The sequence below is a fragment of the Prunus dulcis genome, chromosome 1, assembly GCF_902201215.1.
Source record: "Prunus dulcis chromosome 1, ALMONDv2, whole genome shotgun sequence".
Taxonomy (NCBI): Eukaryota; Viridiplantae; Streptophyta; class Magnoliopsida; order Rosales; family Rosaceae; genus Prunus; species Prunus dulcis.
The window spans coordinates 9,005,541-9,029,137 of record NC_047650.1 but is presented as its reverse complement, the minus strand read 5'-3'; the positions used below and the strand labels follow the sequence as shown (position 1 = coordinate 9,029,137).

General features: G+C 44.4%; 4 protein-coding genes and 1 pseudogene across 4 annotated transcripts; 2 read left to right on the top strand and 3 right to left on the bottom strand.

Annotated features, from left to right (window-relative positions):
• Positions 1–510: 510 nt before the first annotated feature.
• Positions 511–2,569, bottom strand: LOC117614003 (EEF1A lysine methyltransferase 4). The gene is made up of 9 exons (XM_034342669.1): positions 2,208–2,569; positions 2,004–2,117; positions 1,846–1,914; positions 1,725–1,744; positions 1,596–1,648; positions 1,458–1,488; positions 1,235–1,313; positions 973–1,112; positions 511–752 (listed from the first exon to the last, which is right to left on the bottom strand). The coding sequence occupies exons 1-9, from the start codon at positions 2,395–2,397 to the stop codon at positions 705–707; spliced, it is 744 nt and encodes a 247-aa protein (XP_034198560.1). The 5' UTR covers positions 2,398–2,569; the 3' UTR covers positions 511–704.
• A 47-nt stretch (positions 2,570–2,616) lies between these two features.
• LOC117614004 (mediator of RNA polymerase II transcription subunit 21-like) lies at positions 2,617–4,000 on the top strand. The gene is made up of 3 exons (XM_034342670.1): positions 2,617–2,920; positions 3,019–3,148; positions 3,578–4,000. The coding sequence occupies exons 1-3, from the start codon at positions 2,663–2,665 to the stop codon at positions 3,652–3,654; spliced, it is 465 nt and encodes a 154-aa protein (XP_034198561.1). The 5' UTR covers positions 2,617–2,662; the 3' UTR covers positions 3,655–4,000.
• Positions 4,001–16,076: 12,076 nt separating this feature from the next.
• LOC117621755 (RNA-directed DNA methylation 4-like) lies at positions 16,077–18,814 on the bottom strand. The gene is made up of 7 exons (XM_034352311.1): positions 18,776–18,814; positions 18,338–18,418; positions 17,833–17,924; positions 17,436–17,480; positions 16,492–16,643; positions 16,291–16,409; positions 16,077–16,088 (listed from the first exon to the last, which is right to left on the bottom strand). The coding sequence occupies exons 2-7, from the start codon at positions 18,357–18,359 to the stop codon at positions 16,084–16,086; spliced, it is 435 nt and encodes a 144-aa protein (XP_034208202.1). The 5' UTR covers positions 18,360–18,418; positions 18,776–18,814; the 3' UTR covers positions 16,077–16,083.
• A 519-nt stretch (positions 18,815–19,333) lies between these two features.
• On the top strand, positions 19,334–21,318 carry LOC117614340 (annotated as a pseudogene).
• A 300-nt stretch (positions 21,319–21,618) lies between these two features.
• LOC117637074 (NAC domain-containing protein 71-like) lies at positions 21,619–22,608 on the bottom strand. Its single transcript, XM_034371879.1, has one exon. The coding sequence runs from the start codon at positions 22,606–22,608 to the stop codon at positions 21,619–21,621; it is 990 nt and encodes a 329-aa protein (XP_034227770.1).
• Positions 22,609–23,597: the final 989 nt, after the last annotated feature.

The window sequence follows — 23,597 nt, the reverse complement described above, 5'->3', positions numbered from 1 at the left end:
CCTTCTTAACTTAGGCAAATATACAAAAAGAAAATAGTAATTTTCAACCAATAAAATGGTAATTCTTTTTTACTTTAAAAAAAAAAAATTGTATGCTTTACTGTTGGAACCTGTTGATTATGGAATCAAATATCCTACTCCTAAAAATAGAAATTTCCCATTGGAACTTGTTGATTATGGATTGAAGAATGATTGTATTATTTTTGGACCACAGAACTTGTGGGAGGGTCCCTTCCTCGTTAATTTGAATTTCTTCACATGCTCATACTTGTAGGTTACAAACCAACAAGTCTTAAAGCACCAAAAACAAAACAAAAAAGGTCACTGTCAATTCCGTCAGAAATTTCAGAAGTCACTGAAGGGCAACGTATTGATCATATCACAAGCCAATGAATGCCATAAATTCCACCAGCCACCGACCGCAAGTTGCAGGAGTTACAGAATAGGGCAGCCATGGATGCCTGTCCTGTTAAGTTAGTTTTTCTCACTTTTGCGAACCGATAAGTCATCTCGAGTAAGAAAGATTCCAACCATCAATATGTCAACAAATGAATTGCAGATCCCATGCCAATTAGATGCTCAGCTTATGGTTCAACATTATACAGACAACATACTTAAAGAAGCTATAATTATCAGTTTCAACTTTCGAACAATGCAGGTAAAGGGAAAAAGAATCTGCAAGAGGTTGAAGATTCTCATCTTCCTCAATCAACTGATGTTTCACGCTTAAGGCCTGGCTTTAAAGAATTATCCTGACCAACAGAAAGGAAATAAAATGTAATCAAATTGTAGTAAACATATACGCCTCACACCTATCTTAAAGAACTAAACTTCTCACAAGCTTGGGTGTATAAGAAACTAATGCATAGATTCCCAAAAGCTGGTCTGGAAAGCCATGTGTTTTATGTTTAGTAATAAGCAACTGAAAAGCATATTCTAAAATGCTAAGATAGGAAATTTGTTTCCACCAACCTTCGCACAAACGTAAATATAATGCACATCAGGATTGTTTCCGAGCAACTCCTCCGCTGAGCTTCCATCGTCATTCAATGGAACAGGATTTGTCAGCTCCCATATTGGAGGTTCTGATTTATCTTCGCAGGCAAGTTTCTCTGCATACATGGTGACAGACAGAAAATCAACAGCTATATATAATATACAGACCAATGCCACATAAAAAAAAAAATTCAATGCCAAACATAATAAAAAGAAAAGTAAGTATGACTTGATCAACCTATCACATGAAGTTTTATCGTCCACGAGCATGACTCTCTCAACAAATGCAAACGATACAATGGAGCTCCATACGTGATCTGCAGCAGCATGTTTGAGACTAGTTATGGCCACACGCCAAATGTGAAATGCAAAACCAAAAACCGAAAAGAAAAAAAAAACAAAAAGGGGCGGGGGAAGGTGTATTGAAATCATAGGCATAGAACAAGAATAAGCAACATTACCAGAATGTAGACTCCTTTATCCTTGAGGACCCTATAGTTTGTTATTAACTGCTTCAATATATGGTGAACAAATCAAGAAAATAAACAAAATCAAAAGCTTAGGGTAAATACATTTAATAGCTAATAATTTTAATGTACCTCCAAACTTCGTCAAGCATTTCAGCAGCATTTTGTCGCGAATTACTTCCACACTAGGCACAACAAATCGCATAAGCCAAAAGAAAAAAGAAGAAGCAAGAACACACTACATAAATTAGTAACACTCACCAACAGAGAGTCTAGAGTTCCTGAAAAAAAAAAAAATCATAACATGAAGCAAAATCAGCATTTATTTCACAAAAACAAAGTTTCAATTATGTGTGCAATCGAGATCTTAAAAATGAAGCACCTTTGTCAACAACAGCATCAAAGGAATCAGTTTGGAAAGCACTCATATCTCGAACATCCATTTGCAAATCTAATAAATTATTATATTAAAAAAAAAAATCAGAGCACATTGAGCAAAAATAAATAAATAAGTAGAAAAAAAAAAATTAAAGGACTTACATTTGAGGTGTGGACGGTCAGAGTACTTGTCCTGCATAGCTTGGATGACCACAGAGGAAATGTCAATACTAACCACATCATCGTATCCATCATCAGCCATCCCTTCGCTGAACGCTGCGTTTTGCAAATGAATTTCTCTTGAGCGATCAAACAACGGGAGATCTGATCAGGTAAGTGGGGGTGCAGGGAAAAGGCAGAGCTTACCTGAGTTGCCGCAACCGACGACGAGGATGCGATGGTGCTGGTTGGAGTGGCGGGGGACGTAGAGATTGATGAGCGGCGCCAAAGATTGGTACTTCTGGTACCAATCGAACGGCCCTGATTCGTTGGCGTAGCGGTTGTCCCAGTACCACGACTCACCGTACGCCTGCGTCGTCGTCGTCCCCATCGTCATCTCTCTCGCTTTCTCTCAGTCTCAGACTCTCACACTGTCTCGTCTGCTCGTCGGTTTCCTTTTTTGGTTTGTCGTTGATGTCGTTGATGAGAGATGGGCATTACCGTCAGTTTGGTTCAGGAAACTTCTTGAGCTGCCACGTGTTTGCGGGTGAGAGGATGGAAATGTGGAGTGAAACTAAAGCCCAACGACGTCGTTTTAGCTGGTCGTCTTCTTCTTCAAAGTGTTGCTGTTAATCTGCGTTTTGGGGACGAATTTGAGCGAGATGGATGCAATCAGCCAATTACAAGAGAAAGTGAATACAATCGCGACAATCGCGTTCACTACCATCGGAACGCTGCAGAGGGATGCGCCGCCGGTCCGAATCTCTCCGAATTACCCAGAATCCGGATCTGGGCCGGCTCCGGCTGCGGCTCCAAATCCGAACCCAACCCCGACCCCGACCCCGACAGCGGACAGTGACGCGGATTTCGCGAAGCAACCCAAGCTGATGAGTGCTGAGCTAGTGAAGGCAGCTAAGCAGGTCTTCAATCACTCGATGACGTGGCAGCTAATTTCTTTTTTACGAATTAATTTTAGTTTGAATAATTTCGTGGTGTACATACACTTTACTTTGTGTAGTTTGATGCATTGGTGGCGGCACTGCCGTTGTCTGAGGGGGGAGAGGAAGCTCAGCTGAAGAGGATTGCACAACTTGAGGCTGAAAATGATGCTGTGGGCCAACAACTTGAGAAGCAACTGGAAGCTGCAGGTGATGAGTCTTTTTACTTGGTCACATTTCTCACAGTTTTCAATTTTCTTCAGTTTTAATGATATTATTGATATAGTTGATTGTTTTTAGGGTCAACAAAATTGTCATTTAGAACTTGAACTTTAGGTTTATAGTCTCGGATTGGTTAATCGCTTCGGTTTTAGGTTTTAGGTCCTAGGTCTTAGAACCTAAAATCGAAAGCTTGCTGCTGGATGATGAACTAGGAAGACCCCAAAGTAGGGCTGTGCCTTGGCTTCGGCCTACCTTGTAACCAAAAAAAAAAAAAATCGAAACTCGACGATTCTATACCCTAAGTAATCAATCATGTCGACGGAGTGTCGAATTTCTGAAAAGGTATATATGAGGATGTAAAACCAGGGTTAGATAGATATTTGAATCACTGTGTCAATGTGGTTTTGATGGTGGCAGAGAGAGAATTGCAAGAGGTCAGAGAGTTGTTTGGACAAGCAGCAGATCACTGTTTGAACTTGAAGAAACCAGAATGAAGAGCCTAGTGCAAGCAGCAGTTATTGACATGTATCTTAATGGTGTAAGTTTGATTAGGAAGATGTAATTTTGACTGGAAGAAGGGCCAGAATTTCAAATATAACTGACAGTATTTTTAGAAACCACCTTTTATTTGTGGGCATTCTCAGGAGGATAAAGCTCAACCACCTTCTTCTTGTAATGAGCCTTATGGCTAAAGTTAAGGTTTCTTTCTGTATGTAACAATGAAATCAAATGACCATCCGGCAATGAGTTTCGACTGATTGAGTTGAAAATTAGGATCCTATTCAATGGGAGCCTTTGCACTGATGTCAAAGAGAATGTTATGAGTGATCTGTTGTGAGACCTCGGAAGTATTGGCTGGATTATATGGAGTTCCCATCTGCCTCCCTTTTCAGCAAAACCCTCCCTATTTGCACGAAAATTGCGTGGGTAACCTTATCCGCCTACAACACGCAAACACGCAAAATGCATATATTATTTAGGGCTCGTTTAGAAATGCTTTTACGATAAGCAGTCCCGCACTCACACCCACTACTGGGACTCTATATGCGTAAATTTTAGGCTTCTTTGTTGAAATAAGACATGTAATTTCCAAATTGTCTCAGTTTGCCCCCTGAAGTTTTAAATGACTCAATCTCTCCCCTAAACTTCCCTTCCATGATCAAGGTTGCCCCATTTCATTAGTTTTCAGATAAAAATCGTTACATCTGCTGACGTGGCATGAGTATTTTGGTAATTTTAACTATTAAATATTAAAAATGTTTGAAATTATTCAAAATAAAACACGTAAAATAATAAAATAACCCCAAAAAAAAAAAAAAAAAAAAAACACAGCCCCAAAGTTCTGCATCATCTTCTTCGGCTCCATTGCACTAGCACCCCATTGTACGCCCCAACCGCATTAGCAGCCGCCCACAACCACCAACACTTACCCCTACCCTGCGATATCCAATTGCCCCACCCTCCATCAAAACATCAACCCAGCCACAGCTCCCCTGCGAGATCCATTCCACCAATCTAACAAATATAAAAATGAACATCGATATGAAGAAAGTGGATCTGAAAAAGATTTTGGCCTTTTCAATTGGGTTTGTGGGGCAGTAGGTTGGTGGAGCAACTTCGTTGGTAGGCTGGAATGTGGAGTGGCGGTTGTGGTTATGGAGGGTGGGAGAGAGAGATGAGCAAGGATGGATCTAAAAAAGATATTGTCTTCTGCTCCCTTTGCAGCAGTTGGGTTGTCTTCCCTTTTCAATTTTTTATTTTCTTCTCTTCTGAAGAAATGGAATGGGGAGGGGGAAGGTGGTTGCTGGTTTTTAAGTTTTTTTTTTGTTGTTGTTGAAAAAAGTTGATTTATTTTTAAACATTTAAAATAATTTCTTTGAGGAAAAAATATTTATTTTAAAATTACTCATGCCACATCAGCGGAATTAACGATTATTTTTTCTTCCAAAAACTAACGGAATGGAGGCAACTTTGGTCACATAATGAAAGTTCAGGGGAGAGATTGAGTCATTTGAAACGTTAGGGGGCAAACTGAGACAATTTGGAAACCACATGGAGTATTTCAACAAATAAGCCTAAATTTTATGATAAAGGAGATGGTGCATATGTGATGATAGCAAGCCTCAATTGCAAATGGGAGCTTGAAATGAATGCAGCGCAAGTGGTAATTGTGCTTCATGTATTTAGAATTTAGACCCTGCCGAAGGATTTAGACACAAAATTGTCATTGGACTAAGCATCTTTGAACGGACTAATTCGGCCTAGAAGCTTGGATTAAATTTCAATAATGGACACTTGACATAGTAACGTGGTAGCTCTCGTTTCCTTTGTCCTGCTTACTCCGTTAATGAATCTGTGAACTTGCTGTTGCTGTGGTGCTATCAAATCATAGCAAGACTGTTTTCTTTGTTCTGCGTTCTTTTCAGATTGAAAATCCAAAGCTCTTTCCTTTTCTTTAGTAGTCAAGGGCGGAATCTTTTTCCATCTTCCTTCCCTTTTGCCTTTCAAATCATCACATCAGATCAGAGAAGGGGCCTACGCAAATAACCACTATGGAAGATGACGCAACACGACTCGTTATACAGCTTGAAGACAATCTTGGGCTGGGCGAGCTGCGCAACGGAATCCCTCTCATTGGTGTCCTTATTGCTGACAAACTCCCTAACTGAGGTGCAGTCAAGGGGATTTTGAGGAAAGCCTGGGAGCCATTTGGGGAGGTTAAAAAATCTAATAGTATTTTATATAATGAAATAGCAGTAGGTTGGTGGAGCTATGCTATTTCATTATAATAGTATTTTATACGTAGAAGGATGCATTCATCTATTAAAGACCTGTAGAGAAACATTTTGTATTTGATATTGCACATAGGATTTTAGGACATATCATGCTGTTGCTTATGTTTTACTTTTCAAACAGTACTTCACATGAAGAATACTATCTTCTTTCTTACAGTACTATTCCCAGAAATCTTATGAGCTGGATCAATGTTATTGATTTGGGGGCTTCCCAACAATTGATTCGAAAAGCTAAGGATGCCTTAGGGGCAACTTCTCCAATTCGTGAATCTGAGCCATTTGTTTCCTAACTCAACCAACATCATCATAGCCAACCTCATTAAATAAGCTTTCCTAATCGAACCTGTTGATGCCCAAAATGGCTCGGCCACTATTTGAGTCCAACTTAGTGATTAGAGGTACTAGGTCTTCAGCAGGGAAGAAGGCTGAAGCCCTTGGGTGAAATGGATTGGTAAGACCTGCAGAAGGTAAAAAGAGGAGAAGCAACCGTAAGCTTCGGACACCGGTGTGGTGCCGGCCGAAGGCTCTCCGATGCCTAAGTCAGTTACAGGTAGTAATTCTGGCAGAGTAACAGTGAAAGTAGGGGAATGGTCTCTCTGTTTTACCTGGGTACTGTTCCCTATTTATAGGGAAGTGAAAGTGGGAGCTTTGCACAAAGTTCCAATGTGGGACTTTGTGCAAGCCGTTGTAGTGGCGACACGTGTCATGGATATTAGGTTTGGCATTTGGGAGCTTCGGCAGGTGTCCGGCACCTCGGAAGTGTGTCTTCCTTCGGCATGGGAGAAGGCGTGGTTGCCTTGGTGCTAGTCGCTTTGATGCTGGGTCTGCTCGACCTTGGAAGTGTGTCTTCCTTCGGCATGGGAGAAGGCGTGGTTGCCTTGGTGCTAGTCGCTTTGTGGCTGGGACTGCTCGGTTCATTATGGTGTAAACAGTAGTCCCCCAAGTTCGCGGTCGAGAAGTAACTTCTGGGTTGGGAACTTGTGAGTTTTGTAGTTGTAACCGAGCATTCCAGCTTCATTGGGAGCCGCAGGGCACTCCCTAGTCCCCCAAGTTGGCAAGCTAGGAGTTGCATCAGCACATGGTAGCTGGGTACCTAGGTATCTGGGCATGTTGCAGACAAGATAGGAGCTGGGGTCCGTAGGGGAGCCAGGCTTTCAAAGGAGCCGGGTCCGTTGAAATTTTGGAGAGGAACGAATTCTTCCATGATTTGTTCATGGCCCTTGCCGTTCGGCAAGGGTCTAGCTATTTTTGTTTTGAGCTCGGGGGCTAGGCCGTCGAGGGAGCTAGGCCATTTGGAATTTTGATGACTCCCCAAAATTTCTTTATGGCCCTTGCCGTTCGGCAAGGGTCTAGCCCTTTTTTTTTTTTTTTTTTTTTTTTTTGGAAAAATGGCCGGGCCATTTTGGGAATTTGAGACTCCACAAGTTTGTTTATGGCCCTTGCCGTTCGGCAAGGGTCCAGCTCCAAAATTTTTTATTTATTTATTTATTTATTTTTTTTTTTTTGAATGGCCGAGCCATTTTGGGATTTTAAGACTCCACAAGTTTGTTTATGGCCCTTGCCGTTCGGCAAGGGTCCAGCTCCAAAATTTTTTTTTTTTTTTTTTTGGTATTGTGCTGAACCTTTGTGACTAATATAATTGCTTTGTTTGTTTTGGCAGTGGCTGGCATCATAAGGGGAAGCACGAAGGTGGCCGTGGACATTGATGAGGCCGAGATGCAGAAGCGGCTGAGGGAGTCGCAGGCCAAGAAAGCTGAAAAGAGTGCTGGAAAACGACCCAGGGATGATGATGAGGGTCGGGTTGCGGATGTGCTGGGCAAGAGGAAAGCAATAGAGGAGGCGCACCAGCATGTGATGGGCTCGGGGCCGAGACTTCCGCCCTTTGATCTGCAGGCCCCGCCGAAGCTACCCTTCGGCATGGGGGATGTATTCGCCGAGGGGGTCGAGAAAGTTGACTTTGGCAGGCTTCGCCAGCAGAAGAAGGAAGTCAACTTGGCTATGCACCGCCAGGAGGTGCCCCTGGTGAACGTCTTCCTGGAAGGCGTGAAGAGCGACCCTGAGGCCCTGGCAAAGACTCCAGCTTCATCCTTCGTGGACCGGGCCCAAAAGACGATCCTCACCTCTGCCTATGTAAGTGTTTAGGCCCTTTCCGAATGTATTTGTGTTTGATTATTTTTGTATCAACTGACTAACATGATTTTGTTTTGGCAGGCCTTTGGCGAGATGTACGTCAGCATGGCCAAGGCTGACAAGGAGATCCAGAGGTTGAAGAGGCGAGATCAGCAGGCCAAGAGCAAAGTGGCGGAGGCAGAGGAGGCCATCCGAGAGAAGAACGCCTTGCTGGCGCAAAAGGCGGCCCTGGCCAAGGAGGTGGCGGCTCTGACCAAGGAGGTGGAGGAGCTGAAGAGGGCGAAGGCCGAGGAGGTGGCTGCGGCCCGAGTTGAGGCGATCGAGTCCTACCGATCCTCAGAGGAGCTGAAGAGTTATATCATGGATCGGCTGGTTGATGAGCAGCTTCGCTGGGAAGACAGGCTGGTGAGGTTCAACCCCTCGCAGGATATTAACTTTGACACCAGTGGCGAGCCTCCTGCCCAGACCCCGCCTGCTGATGCTAGCACCCCGACACCTGAGGCGGAGCCGGCCACTGAGGATGCACCGTCGACCGAGTCCTGAAGGCGTTGCCTTCGTGATGTATGATAGTTATTTTGTACTTTAGTTAATTTGTTGAAACATTTTGCCTTGCATGGAGCAAGGTGGTTTATTTTGGTTATGTATGAACCTGTCCTTGCCTGGAGCAAGGCTGTTTTTTTTATTTATGATGAGACTTAGCTTGATATGCATGAAAATAACAAATGTGTTGGTAAAAATAACAATGTGAGTATGAAAATGAGCCAGAGTCGGGCATTTTATTGAAATAGATGCCGAAAGGCATAAGGTACAAGTGGTCTAGGTTCTAGGTACCTTACGTCTACCTTAAAGTAAATAATCAAGACCAAAGTATTGCCTTAGGGTCTAGATATGTTTACTTGTAGTAGTACTTGAGGTGGTCAGCGTTCCATGGGTGAGGCAGCGTCTTGCCTGTTGAGTCGCGAAGCTGATAAGTGCCGGGTCGGCAGATTTTGATAATCTCGTAAGGACCTTCCCATGTAGGGTCGAGGGTACCTTCGTTGGGATTTTTGGTAGCCAAGGAGACCTTGCGCATGACCCAGTCCCCCAGTTTGAAGGCACGGGGCTTGACTCGGGAGTCGTAGTATTTGGCGATGCGTTGTTTGTACGCGACATTGCGCATGCTCGATTGGTCCCGGAGCTCGTCAATGAAGTCGAGGTTGAGTGCCAACTGCTCGTCATTGGTCGTGGCGTCGTAAGTGGACGTTCGGTATGTGGGCTGGCCAATCTCTACCGGAGCCACGGCCTCGGTTCCAAAAGATAGGGAGAATGGCGTCTCACCCGTGGATGTGCGGAAGGTGGTGCGGTAGGACCAGAGTACTTCCAGGAGTAGCTCTGGCCAGCAGCCCTTGGCTTTGTCAAGTTTAGTCTTGAGAGTCTTCTTGATAATTTTGTTCACGGCTTCGACCTGGCCATTGGACTGAGGATGGGCTGGGGAGGCGAAGCATAGACTAATCTTGAGGTTGGAACAAAATTGTTTGAATTTGGCATTGTCAAATTGCCGGCCATTGTCGGTGACGATGGAGTTGGGGATGCCGAAGCGACATACAATGCTTTGCCACACAAAAGATTCGATGCGAGCCGCAATGATAGTGGCCAGGGCCTCGGCCTCAGCCCACTTGGTGAAGTAGTCTACGGCCACAACTGCATATTTGACTTGGCCCTTGCCCTCTGGCATAGGTCCAATGAGATCCAGTCCCCATTGGGCAAATGGCCAAGGGCTGACCATGGCAGTCAACGGTTCAGCCGGGAGTTGTGGGATGTTGGCAAATCGCCGGCACTTGTCGCATTTCTGTGTGAAGGCCTGGGCGTCCGTGTGGAGTGAAGGCCAGAAGTATCCTTGGCGGATTGCCTTATGGGCTAGCGAGCGTGCGCCCGAGTGATTGCCGCAGATGCCTTCATGGATTTCTCGGAGGACATAGTGACCTTCTTCTGTAGTCAGGCATCGAAGGTAAGGGAGGCTGAAGCCCCGCTTATATAAGGAGCCGTTAATGACCAGGTAACGGGCAGAGCGAGGGCGAACGCGTCGCGCCTCGGCTGGGTCAGCCGGTAGTGTTTGGTTCTGCAAGAACTGGAGGATGGGGTCCATCCATGTGGGGCTGTGATCAATAGTGCAGATGAGTGGGGCTTGTGTGCTGGACTGGGCCAAAAACTCGATGTGGATGTGGCGACCCATTCCTTGCTCCAAGGCTGAGGCCAACCTGGCTAGTGCATCGGCATGGCTATTCTCTGAGCGCGGCACTTACTTGATAGAGTGGGCGTGGAAGGTTGCCAGCAAGTGCCGAGCGTGCTGGAGGTAAGCCGTCATAGAGGCATCCTTAGCCGGGAAGTCTTGGTTAACCTGGTGGACCACGAGTTGTGAATCGCTGAAGATCTGAATTTGCCTGGCATCCATCTCTTTGGCTAGGCGAAGACCAGCTAAGAGTGCTTCATATTCGGCCTCATTGTTGGAGGCTTGGAAATTGAAGCGGAGGGCGTTCTCGAGGGCAACCTTGTCTGGGGAGACGAGAACGAGGCCGGCCCCACACCCCTGGGCATTAGAAGAGCCATCCACAAATAAGGTCCACAGGGGCTGGGTTAGGTCGAGAGTGTTTTTGGGGGTTTGGTCTTGGCTCGGAGAGGGATTGGGTTCGGTTATGAGCTGGGTAGCTGCAGAAGCTTGGGGCTCCGTGAATTCAGATAAGAAGTCGGCCACGGCCTGCCCCCTCATAGCCGGGCGGGGTTTGTAATGAATATCAAACTCGCCAAGTTCAATAGCCCATTTAACCAGTCTCCCAGAGGTTTCTGGCTTCTGCAGCACTTGTCTTAGTGGTTGGTTGGTTAAGACATGGATGGTGTGAGCTTGGAAATATGGTCGGAGGCGTCTAGCCGAGACAACTAGGGCGAACGCCAATTTTTCGATATCTGGGTATCGACCTTCTGCATCTTGCAATGCCTTGCTGACATAATGCACCGGGTGCTCCGCGTTGTCCTTCGATCGAATGAGCACCGAGCTAACAGCCGAAGCTGAGACGGAGAGATAAACCACGAGGATGTCTCCGTGCTCAGGGGTTGACAACAAAGGAGCTCGGCCCATATACTCCTTGAGCTCGCTAAAAGCTGTTTCACACTCGGCAGTCCAAGTGATGTTTCGCTTAGTGCCCTTAAGGGCCTTGAAGAATGGGGCGCAGCGGTCAGTGGCCTTGGAGATAAATCTAGTCAGGGCAGCAACACGCCCTGTAAGGCTTTTGATATCCTTGACCGTCTTAGGTATTGTCATATCTAAGATGGCCTGGATCTTTTCTGGGTTGGCCTCAATACCCCTTTGGCTGATCATGAAGCCAAGAAATTTGCCTGAAGCCACCCCAAATGCACATTTGGTGGGGTTCAGCCTCATCTTGTACTGCTTCAGGATGGTGAACATGGCAGAGAGGTTGGGGATGTGCTGGTCAGCTGTGCGACTCTTGACTAGCATGTCGTCGACATAAACCTCCATGGTATTGCCAATCAATGGGGCGAAAAGGTGGTTCACCAGTCGCTGGTACGTAGCCCCGGCGTTCTTGAGGCCAAAGGGCATCACCTTATAGCAGTAGAGGCCTCGGTCCGTGATGAAAGAGGTGTGGGCCTGGTCTTCGGGATGCATGAAGATCTGGTTGTAACCGGAATAAGCATCCATGAAGCTGAGGAGGGCGTGGCCCGCTGTGGCATCGACTAGCTGGTCAATGCGGGGAAGGGGGAAGCTGTCCTTCGGGCAGGCCCGGTTGAGGTTGGTGTAATCGACGCACATGCGCCAGCCCTTCCTTGGTTTACGAACCATCACGACATTGGCCAGCCATGTGGGATAGTCAACCTCCCTGATGAATCTGATACTACTCAATCGATCCACCTCCGCCTTCATGGCCTCATAGCGCTCGGGGTCATAAGCTCGGCGCTTCTGTCGAACTGGTCGGACAGCAGGATTGACGCTAAGCCTATGGGATATGACGTCTGGTGAGATGCCAGGCATGTCATTGTAGGACCATGCAAAGACTTCGGAGTTGAGGCGGAGGAAGGCGACCAGTTCAGAGCGAAGTTCTGGCGAAATGGAGGTGCCGATCCGGGATGTCGTCATGAAGGGTAACCAGTTCCAGGTCCTCCATAGGTTCGGCCTGTGGTGTGATGGACTCCTCCCTGGGGTCCTCAGGTGGTTATGTGCCGGCTTGGGGAGGGGCGGGAGCCTGGGTTACCGCAAGGGCTTCACTCCTATGCTGGCGATTGGTGGATTTGACTGCCGAAGCGTAGCAGCTTCGGGCCCCGAGTTGGTCGCCACGCACCGTGCCCGGGCCATTAGGAGTGGGAAACTTCAACAGCAGCATATGTGTTGAAATAAAAGCCTTCATTTGGGCCAAGGCCGGGCGGCCAAGGATGACGTTGTAGGCCGTGGGGCAATCCACGATAAGGAAGGGGGTAGTGATCGTCGTCCGCTGGGGAGCGACCCCGATTGATATAGGGAGATGGATGCTGCCAATGGGCTGGACCACATCGCCCGAGAAGCTCACTAGGGGGGTGATGCTTCGGTCGAGTAGGTGAGGCGGGACCTGGAGTTCATTGAAGGCCTCGGCAAACATCACACTGACGGAGCTGCCAGTGTCCACCAGGATACGCCCAACGTCAAAGTTAGAAATGTCAGCCCGGATAATGAGTGGGTCGTCATGGGGGAGGATAACACCACGCTCCTCCTCCTCGCTGAAAGTAATGGGGCCCAGCCAGATCTGTGTGTCTTCGGCAAGCGTCCATGCTCGGTGCTGAAGACCTGGTGCGCATAGGTGGAGCGGACATAGTGTTTGATGGAGTTGTTGGAGGTGCCAGCCAGGGTAGGGCCTCCGCTGATCGTGGAGATCATGTTGATTTGTCTTTGGTGGGGGTTAGGCGGGGCTGGTATGTTGTGGACATAGTTGTCTAGCTTTCCTTCCCGGATGAGCCCTTCAATTATGTTGCGCAACGCAACACAAGACTCGGTGTCGTGGCCGCTGAATTGGTGAAAGCGGCAGAAGACCCCTGTGTTTGGCATAGGCTTGTTGGATGGTCTCCGGGGGGGTGGCTTGGGGATGATGGGGGCCTCACGCACCAGGACGTTCTCATAAGTGGTGTTGAGGGTCGTGAAAACCTCGAACCTGGGCCTGGGTGTGAAGGGGAGAGGGGCCCGGTCACCGGTCTTAGTAGGGTTGCCTCCGCCAGAGTGGTGGTGGTTGCCATGTCTGCCACGCTTGTTATTGCCGAAGGAATGCTGGTAGCTATCCTTCCGCTTATGTTGTTGGTTGTCCTGGGCAACCGGGGCAGGGGTAGAATGCTGAGGTGGGGCTGGGGTGGGTGCTGAAGCAGGTGGAGGATCGGCAAAAGTGTTGCGCGCCAGGTTGGCTGGGCCACGCTTTGAATTGAAATATTCAGCCTTAGCGTGGATGGCCGCCTGCTTCATCAGCTCTGTGTATGTGTTCCAACTATTGCTATGAACCAGGTAGCGGAAGTTGGACTCGCGGAGGCCTCTCTTGAAAGCGCCGAAGGCAGCGCGATCGTCAGTGTCTGGGCAGCGGGAGTATTCATGGCTGAACCGAGCTGCATACTCCCGAAGGGGTTCGTCCTCAGCTTGCCGAAGCATATAAAGGTCGTCGGCAGAATATAGGCGATCAGTCTGGATCATAAAATGGTCCAGGAACGTCTGCTTGAGACTATCAAAGGAGTTGATGGTGCGGGGATGGAGCCTGTAGAACCAATTCAGGGCCGCGCCGCTGAGGGTGGAAGGGAAGAGGAGGCACATGCCTTCATCAGTGAGGCCTTTGCACCCAAGGGCGGACTGGAAGGAGTGGATGGGGGTGAGAGGATCCTCCGTGCCAGTGTAGAAAGCGATGCGGAGTGGCTGGATATCTTTCTCCTGGTGGTAGTGGAGGATACGCTCGGTAAAAGGCCCTGGCCGTGGTTTCGCCCAAAGGGGTTGATGGCTGCGATGTTGCTCGCTTTCCAGGCGCCGGACCTTCTCGAAGAGAAGCCTCATAGCCGGGTCGGCATGAGGAAGAGTTTCAAGCGCCAAAGGCCCGGGGGTGGGGTAGACAGGGGCTGGGGAATGTTCCCAATCTTCTGAATTATAGAATTCCCAACTATCCGAGTCCCCGACGCCTTCTCCATTGGGTACGCGGACGGGGGCTGGCGATGGGCCCAGGTGTGCCACCCTTGGGTCCTCGAGGTTGACAGGGATAGGGATCGGCCTTGGCTGACGGTCCGAGATGCGATCCCGGCAATCTTGGTAGATCTTGACTGGCTCATGAGGCCGGTCCTTCGGTGGGGGAACGCAAAGGGGTCGTGACGGGGGTTGTTCTGGATGAAGGTGGTCTTTTCCCTTGCGGAGCCTAGAGTTGGCCGGGGAGCTGTGGCTGGAATGTGCTGGCTGGTTCAGCTGAGTATGCCCAACGTTCTGGGTCAGGTCCTGTTGGGCATCCTGGGCACGATTCCTCTCCTGGTTCCGCTTTAGAACACGAAAGTCATGCTCCAGCTCAGCATTCCGGGTATGAAGATGCTCGTACTTCTCCGACATCTTAGTCATACTATCACGGAGGCGCTCCAGTTCTGCCTGGAGAGAGGCGTCTCCCGGAGATTTCCTTCGGGAAGTACCCTCGCGGGGGGTCTGGTGCTGGGTATCGCGGCTATCCTCGGTCGGCATAGCAGAATGGGGGGTGAAGAAGAGGCGACGGGGCCTGAGGGGTGAAGGAGCCAGCTGGGCTGATAGAGAAAGAAGGGATTCAAGTGTCGAATTCCCACAGACGGCGCCAAACTGTTGATGCTCAAAATGGCCTGGCCACTATTGAGTCCAACTTAGTGATTAGAGGTGCTAGGTCTTCAGCAGGGAAGAAGGCTGAGGCCCTTGGTGAAATGGGTTGGTGAGAGACCTGCAGAAGGTAAAAAGAGGATAAGCAGCCGTTAAGCTTCGGACACCGGTGTGGTGCCGGCCGAAGGCTCTCCGATGCCTAAGTCAGTTACGTGTAGTAATTCTGGCAGAGTAACAGTAAAAAGTGGGAGAATAGTTCTTGTTTTTACCTGGGTACTGTTCCCTATTTATAGGGAGGTGAAAGTGGGAGCTTTGCACAAAGTCCCAATGTGGGACTTTGTGCAAGCCGTTGTGGTGGCGACACGTGTCCTGGAGATTAGGTTTGGCAGCTGGGAGCTTCGGCAGGTGTCTGGCACCTCGGAAGTGTGTCTTCCTTCGGCATGGGAGAAGGCATGGTTGCCTTGGTGCTAGTCGCTTTGTGGCTGGGTCTGCTCAACCTTGGAAGTGTGTCTTCCTTCGGCATGGGAGAAGGCGTGGTTGCCTTGGTGCTAGTCGCTTTGTGGCTGGGACTGCTCGGTTCATTATGGTGTAAACAGAACCCACCAACTGTTAACAGTATAAGGAAGAAGAATTGAGGCTGAAGGAAGAAGATGAATATTGAAGAACTCAAGAAATAAGAGAGAATTTGCTTTCTTTGATTTTCAATCGTATGAACAATTACAGAGAGATTGTGTTTTATATAAGATGTTTAGCCTATAACTAACGCTTAACAGACTAACTAATTACAGCTGTGACATGTGAGCCACACGTGCCAACACTAACAAACTCTTAGCTAACTATTACTGTTATCATTCCCCCTCAAACCCAGCTCTAGGTTGCCCAGCCTCATGTTTGCACAATGACTCAAGAAAACAGGACTATGTAGTCCTTTAGTAAAGACATCAGCTACTTGTTCTTCAGTAGGAATATACTGGACAGTAAGATCATTCCTTTGCACCCTTTCGCGCACGAAATGGAAATCAATGTCGAGGTGCTTGATGCGTGAGTGATATATAGGATTAGAACTAAGAGCCAATGCAGACAAATTATCACATGATATTGTAGGAGGCTCAGGTAAGCATACTTCAAATCCAACAGATCATGGCGTGCTTTTGCTTCATATCACCATGGTGAGTAATTTGTTAAATTCAACCTGATTACAATAACTATGCAAAGAGCTCCATTTAGGTTCAAAAGAAAGATGCTGATCCAGGGATACTACATTGATACTATAAGTCAATTTCCCCAAATAATAGACCAGAGCAATGATATATGAACTGGGTTGCAAAAGCCACCAACCCCATTTTTATATACAGACATAACAAAGACTAGTCAATTACATGTGAAAAAACAACCTTGTTTGGTGCTGTTAGCAGATAAATCTGATTCAATCTCCGAAGTAGCACTTGGAATGAACTCTCTCAGTAGAGGTAAGTAACTATTCAACATCCTCTGGCCCTCCAAAGATATCTCACTGCATTAAAATCATAGGGAGTATCATTTTCAACTAGACTCTAGGAAATACGAAAGGGCAAGAGCTCATGTTGAGAACTAACTCCTCCTGTCGCAACTCATTAGATCTTTCCTCGACGTCAACAAGAATAACATCAAAGAAATGACACATTTCATGTAATTTCTCATGTGATGTTCCTTTGTCTCCCTTTCTGCTCCTCCATCTTTGTTCAAAACGTGCATTTTTTGCGACAACCTAACAGAAAGAACTCAAAATAAGATAGTACCCAGAACAATTTTCGCCGAATACATACTAGAATACTCAGTTTAACAAAAGAGGACCATTTTTGTCTTATCATCAAACATATAGCAGTCTGCTTTAAATAATAAAACAACCCAAAAAAGAAAACATTTGCCCACTCTGAGAAACTTATTTTGAGATTACCTCTAATGTCCACCAATCTGGCATCAAGTGATCTATCAAAACTTGTTTCCTACACTTAAATGGTATCAATGCGTAGCATGTGGTTCTTATTTCTTTTTCTCAATGTATAAGGTAGTAGTAGAACAACTGCCTCAGAATATCAATCTAAACTCTGAACCTCTTAACAATCAATCAGAAAGTTGGGCAATCTGACATAATAGAAAGATATCTAACTAGATGCATGTAAGGGAGATTTGAATTTATCCTAAATAATGGTTTCGAAATAGACAAAATTTAGAGTACTCCATGGTTGTTAGAAGATGAATCAATAAAAAAATTTCATGCGAACTAGTATAAAATTTGGAGTTGCATAATCTCAATTTGACACAAATTCTTAGCAACTCACTGCCTGACAATGATTATTATCACAAGCAAAATATTGAACTAAGAACAAATGGACGATAAGCAAAACAAAAAGAAGGCAGAGCATGAAAAAGTTTAATGCATCATTATTCTCTACGAGATGAAATAACAAATCATACTATTGGAAGCACATGAACAAGAGATAACAATACTTTACTTGGTGGGTTAATTAATACAGCTAACTTATACTATGCCACGTACCTCCTGTGTCTGTCTGGCTTTAGACATTATCTGATCTTGTTTCCGCTGTTACAATGGTGATGAAAGTACAAGTTCATGTCATCTTAGGCTTGTAAATAGAAGCAAAGTTGTAATAAAGTGTGTAAGACCTGGAGGAGAAGGAGACGTAGAGCATACATTCTCCTATTTAAAAGTAAGGTTGCGTTCTTCACTCCTTGTTTTATGATCACACACACACACCATCAGAATTAAGGTCCTAAAAGAAACAATTAGACAATTTCCCCAAGTTCTTAGTAGTAGCAACATGAGAATCAAAGACAGCATCTTACATGGTACTCCTCAACACATGCTCGTGTGAAACAGCTTATAAAACAAGAAGAGTTATAGAACAAAATCAACAGGGGACTGCCATATTCACCACAAATGATTTCACAACATCAACAGTGGTGTCAAAGCTGCTTACTGTCTCTACATGCTGTACAAAAACCTTCTTGGTCTTCGATTCTTCTGCTGCATTATAAATATAAGAAATCAGCACTGAATATTCCAGGGCTTCTAAAACTTTCCATCTACTTATGAAATCTGCAAAACTACAAATTCCTTCACTAGGTGAGTGCAAACAACCATAAATGGAAAAAGAAGAAAAAAAGCAACAAAGTAGATTGCTAATAAATGAAACCTTTGATATCACCAGCTAATCAGATTCTGCATACTTATCCTCCAAAAGGCTGGTGACTTACCAAATCATAACTCATTAGCAATATAGTCTAATTATAACATCAAATTATCGAACAACTCATAATTCTTTGTTCACCACAACAAAAAATTATTACTATCAAACAGAAAAAACAAAAAGGCTGTGTTTGTACACACACATATGCATAAAAGACAATACTAGAGAAATAAGAGCAACGTTTTTTTACCCTTTGCAGCTGAATCAGACATTGACAGGTTCTCAAAATCCAGTGACGGATGCTTCTGCGGCCTCTCATTGATTTCCAGCCCTACATTAAATAATGTTCCAAAAATTATTCAGCAATTTCAGTTCTTTAGAAATTCAAGAAAATTTATTTTCCATTTTCCTACAAATATGTAATCTTCGATTCTTGTTGTTGCAGTCTCACAAAATGTACATACACAAAAGGAAACCAGAATGGAATTTGCATGCTCTTGTTACAAAATCGAACCAAACATATATTATACCCTATTTCCAGTAAACAAGTTTTGAACTCTGATTACCAAACTGCTCTGTATGTACATTGTCACCCCCATTATCCTCATCATTATAGAGGCAACATAATTCATACCATAGCCTAGGAATTTGGATTCAACATATAAAGTTTATACAACAGGCCTTTTACCATGATTCTCGACTAAACATTGGTAACTTTTTCCATCCACATCCTCAACACACCCCCCCTTCTCTTATGTTACGGTTCAAAGGTTCAAACGCATTCAGTATCATCTCTGCTCATAATAGCATGTGATGCTGTGCATCTTCAATGGAGATTTGTTCAAATCTAATAAAAATTTAATCCAAGGGTAAGATTCTTTGTTTTCCCAATAACCCATTATGATTTTTGATGTTATAGAGAGGAAGTAGAAAGAAAGTAAAAAGTTTAGGGTTAGAACTGTCCCATTAATGCCTTGTTGCCTCTGAAAATTTAGGATTAGGACCCTCAAACAGAGAGGAAATAGAAAGGAGAGATTTCTGAGAGCATTTTTTAAGGAAAGAATCATTCTCAAATATGGCAGATAAGCATTCGGAAGCCCCAATTCCTGATGGCTGGTTTCTGAAAATTTAATCCAAGAATAAGATTCTTTGTTTTCCCAATAGCCCATTATGATTTTTGAAGTTATATATGGCTCATGGCTGCAATTAATTTCCTCAACATACAAAACAACCGGCCACGTGGCAAAAACTTGGTCACTCCCTAAGTACCATTGCAAGATCCTGACCGTAGAAAACGGAATCTGAGGCGTAGAGTTCAAACAGTGAAATACGGGTTAATATATCCAACGGTCGAATTGGATTAACAGCATTTTAATAAGATACGCCTGAAAAGAGAGATGCAAGAAGCAGAAATCCCAGAAACCCTAATCGCGGAGGAGGAAGAAGCAGAAGAAGGACGATTCTTCGCATGCTATCTGTTGAGCTCTCGCAGCCCCCGCTACAAAGGCCACACCTATATTGGGTACCTTCCATCTTCCCCTAATTCTTTTTTTTCTTTTTTCAAATTCCCAATCTGTTGAGAATGATAAGATCAATCTTGATTTGAACATTTTCGATCTGAACTTCTTTAAGAGCTTGGAGTAATAAGAGAGCCCACTTAAACTCTGTGCCTTTGTTTGTGCTTATTTGGGTGATTCTGATAGAGATTCACAGTGAACCCACGGCGTCGTATAAGACCACAATGGTGAAATAGCGCAAGGTGCTTGGAAAACGAAGCGGAAGCGTCCATGGGAGATGGTGTTGTGCATCTATGGTTTCCCAACTAACGTTTCTGCTCTCCAGGTCTCTTCATTTCTTTCTTTTGTTCTCTTTACAATTAACTTGTCTATGGATTGCTCTGTATGATCTGTTTGTGTCTTTAATTTGATTGATTGGGACAAATTTCTTGGGAATTATATTCTGATAATTATGTGTCATTTAAGGATATTTCCAGCTTGATTGGGACCCGTCTTGAGTAGGCACCAGATTTGACAAATTGGGATTGAAGGTTTTTTATCATTATTTTAGGATTGATATTAATTGGAAATTTGGGACCTTCTTTCTAATGTTCCCTTTGGAACTTTGCAGTTTGAATGGGCCTGGCAGCACCCAACTGTATCGAAGGCGGTTAGGCAGGCTGCTGCAAGCTTTAAATCACCACGAGGGCTTGTCAGTAAGATCAAACTTGCATACACCATGCTCACTCTCCCTCCTTGGCAGAGGTATCATCTTGTTATCTTCCTTGTGAGTTGTGAATGGATGAATGTATACATATGCTTTTGCTGTTATTGATGGAAAGTGATATTGTTTCTATGTATCATCAGCTTGAACATCACTGTAAAATTCTTTTCAACCCAGTACACCAAACATTCTGCTGGTTGTCCACGACTTCCGGAACAGATGAAGGTCAAAGTCTGCTCTATGGATGAGCTTCCTTCCTGTACTAAACCGTCTGATGACCTTTTGGAAAATGAAGATGAGTGGTGTCATGAAAGGGAATGTGATGAAGATATGAATTCCAGTACACTACCCGAAGAAACATTATTGGACTTCAGGACTCATACTTCAGCAGATGATCAGCAGAGTGATAGTGGCATTAGAATGAATGAATGAAGTACATGGATGCAGTAAGGAAGTAGGAGAAGATGAGTGGTATAATGGAAAAGAATGTGATGAAGCTATGAAAGATGGTACATGACAGAAGAAACATGATCAGATCTTATAGTTCAAAGTTCAGCAGATGATCAGCAGGATGATACTGGCAAGATAATTAACGAAGCATATGGATGCAGTGAAGTAGTAGGAGAGGATTGTACAGAGCAATTTGGTTTTATGGCATCGCCAGTGAGAACGCCATCTTCAAATGGCACTACCTCATTTGACACAGAAGTAACTAAAGATATAGCTTTGTGTGAATCTTCTGATGACATGAGTGTTGATTTGGGCCGACCTGCAAGGGAACAATCGACAGCTATAGTTGCAGATGATGATCAGTCTCCCAGCAGAAGCTATCTCCGGCCTTGTGGAGCAGAGGTAATAGATTTGACAACCCATCCCCTATGCAGAAGCCATTTAATATGTTTGATGATTTTATGTTTTGGTAGAATAATTGAGAGGAATTTGTAATATATAGTAATAGCCTTCTGGTTCAAGTCTTACAGTTTGAATGAAATAAAAGATCTTTTTTACGCACTTCAATGAATTAAGAGACTGGAAGTGTTGCTAATTCTTTGTTGGCATACTGGTGTTTCCAAGTTAATTAGAGCAATTTTAAGTTACAACTAGCTAGCAATATTTGGTCAAATTAACAAATTAAGATTAAATTTACTAGACAAATAGAATCAGTTCATTGATAACTCAAAAAGGTACACAATTAAAGAAACTAAAGCCGATAAAAATCGTGGTACAAATATATTCATCAATACTCAGTTCTCTGCACACGTTTAAAATTAGAGAGCTACAGCCATCACTTGTAGTTGTAGAATTATTTCTTTATAAACCAACCAGGAGCTGATTTAATATCGCTTGGGACCAGTTAGACAATTGGCTACTTTGGGTTTCACCAATCGGATCAACATTATGAGAAACCACATTCTCAAAGTTACTTGGGCTCCAAGCTTCACCAAGTAGTTGTTCCATGTCGGCCATCGTATTTTCCTCATTCTCAAAGTTAATTTGGGTTTCACCAATCGGATCAACATCATAAGAGACTGCATCCTCAAAATTACTTGGGCTCCAAGCTTCACCAAGTAGTTGTTCCATGTCGGCCATTGTATTTTCCTCAAAGATTGTCAGATCAATGGGATCAAAGCCCACAAGATCACCACCAATTGGACTAGAAGAGCAGCCTTGTTGAGATGATGATTCTGTTGATCCCATTTGATCATCTGTTTTCATCTTTTTGTTTGTGGTCATCTTCTTTTCTTCTTTATCTTGTGATCCACGCTTTAGATTTGTTGCCTTGATCCCGACCCTATCGTTCTTCCTCATTCGACAAATGACAAAATCAAAATCGTAACTACGTTGATTGTAGTCATTCTTGGGACCATCGAAAAGACTATATTCATCTAGCAGCCACCCTGTGTGATCCTCGGAACCTTTATTCTCGTAGCGAAACTTTCTCTTTCGGCCAATGGGGTTTGGGTTGGGATTTCCAGAGACCTTTTCATGAACCAATTTGGAGGATTCAGTTTCGCTCCAAGTACCCCCGTTGCCAATCCTTCGATCCATCCGCTTGGGGGTTAACTTCTTGAGCTTGGAGATGAAGTACAAGTCTGTATCAACGAGTTGCGGCCCTCCGTATTTTTTCCAGATCTCCGAAGGCTCTGTGTTGTTGCCGAAGAGATTGCAGGCATGCAAGAAATTGTTGTATAGCGACATGAAGGGCTTGCTCTCTACCAAAAACGGGTAAAGAAAGGAACCCACAATCTCTTCATCGGAGGGTCTGAAACGAAAACCGAACGGCACAAGAGACTCTTCCATTGCTTGATGCTGCTGATAATGAAAGAACACAAGAAAAGAGAGAGTAGAAGAGAATTCAAGTTTGAAGTGAAGTTTTTGTCTGAATTTCTCTGAGTGTTGTTGCGAACAAAAAGCATCTCACTCACTGCTATTTATAAGTTTCCTTGGCGAGCATCTCACTCACGAAATCAATGTGGTAATTAAACAACTAGTGCCTGTCAACTTTTAGCTTCGAGCATCTCACTCACGGAATCTGGAAACTCCTTTTCTTTTATTTTATTTTTAATTTGAGAGAAATTCGGAGAGTCAGTTGTGGTAATTAAGGAAGTAGTGCCTGTCAACTTTTAACTTTGAGATCCAACGGCCCAGATAATAGTACCGTTGACATCCAACGGCTTATTGTGGGAGAGTTAATATTGGAGAGAGAGAGAGAGAGAGAGAGAGAGAGATCGTGTCCGAATAGTTAGTACTTAGTGGGAGAGAGAGAGAGATCAATTCCATCTTTGTTTTATTTGTTTTTTGTTTTTTGTGTGCTGCTGCTTCAATTTGTGTTGTGGCTTCATTTTTATTTAATGTTTCATTTTTAAGTGAAATAACATTGTGTTTGTAGAATTTAACTTTGTTCAGAAAAATAAATCAAAAAGGTATGAGTAAAAATCAACTCCAAAAAAAAAATCACAACAAAAAGTTAAGAGTTAAATTATTTTTAAGCAATTTAATAAAATTGTATATTCAAATTTACAACTATTTCATGTGGTAGGATAATTTGATTTGAGATCATCTTAAATGCTTAGGATTTCATATTCACGTACTGTTTGCCAATAAATTAATAGAATCGACTCCCATATTTCATAATCTCTGTTTCATCATCATTACATTTATCTAATGTCATAATTATATGATGTTTCTTCATTATTATTTCAAAACTCCTTCCTTGATGTCAAACTTCTGAATTTTTTTTCTTGATAAGTTTAAGAACATGAGCAACTAATCTTGTTAGTATATATGGG

What these genes read in the sequence shown, in the direction of transcription:
- LOC117614003 (XM_034342669.1), bottom strand. Translation starts at nt 2,397, where the DNA reads ATGACGATGGGGACGACGACGACGCAGGCGTACGGTGAGTCGTGGTAC. An exon ending in TGACCGTCCACACCTCAAAT is followed by an intron (nt 1,915 to 2,003) that starts GTAAGTCCTTTA and finishes ATAATTTATTAG; the next exon opens with ATTTGCAAATGGATGTTCGA. An exon ending in ATATTTACGTTTGTGCGAAG is followed by an intron (nt 753 to 972) that starts GTTGGTGGAAAC and finishes TCTGTTGGTCAG; the next exon opens with GATAATTCTTTAAAGCCAGG.
- LOC117614004 (XM_034342670.1), top strand. Translation starts at nt 2,663, where the DNA reads ATGGATGCAATCAGCCAATTACAAGAGAAAGTGAATACAATCGCGACA. An exon ending in TAGTGAAGGCAGCTAAGCAG is followed by an intron (nt 2,921 to 3,018) that starts GTCTTCAATCAC and finishes TACTTTGTGTAG; the next exon opens with TTTGATGCATTGGTGGCGGC. An exon ending in GAAGCAACTGGAAGCTGCAG is followed by an intron (nt 3,149 to 3,577) that starts GTGATGAGTCTT and finishes TGATGGTGGCAG; the next exon opens with AGAGAGAATTGCAAGAGGTC.
- LOC117621755 (XM_034352311.1), bottom strand. Translation starts at nt 18,359, where the DNA reads ATGTCTGATTCAGCTGCAAAGG. An exon ending in GTCTGATTCAGCTGCAAAGG is followed by an intron (nt 17,925 to 18,337) that starts GTAAAAAAACGT and finishes TTTATAATGCAG; the next exon opens with CAGAAGAATCGAAGACCAAG. An exon ending in AATGAGTTGCGACAGGAGGA is followed by an intron (nt 16,410 to 16,491) that starts GTTAGTTCTCAA and finishes ATTTTAATGCAG; the next exon opens with TGAGATATCTTTGGAGGGCC.
- LOC117637074 (XM_034371879.1), bottom strand. Translation starts at nt 22,608, where the DNA reads ATGGAAGAGTCTCTTGTGCCGTTCGGTTTTCGTTTCAGACCCTCCGAT.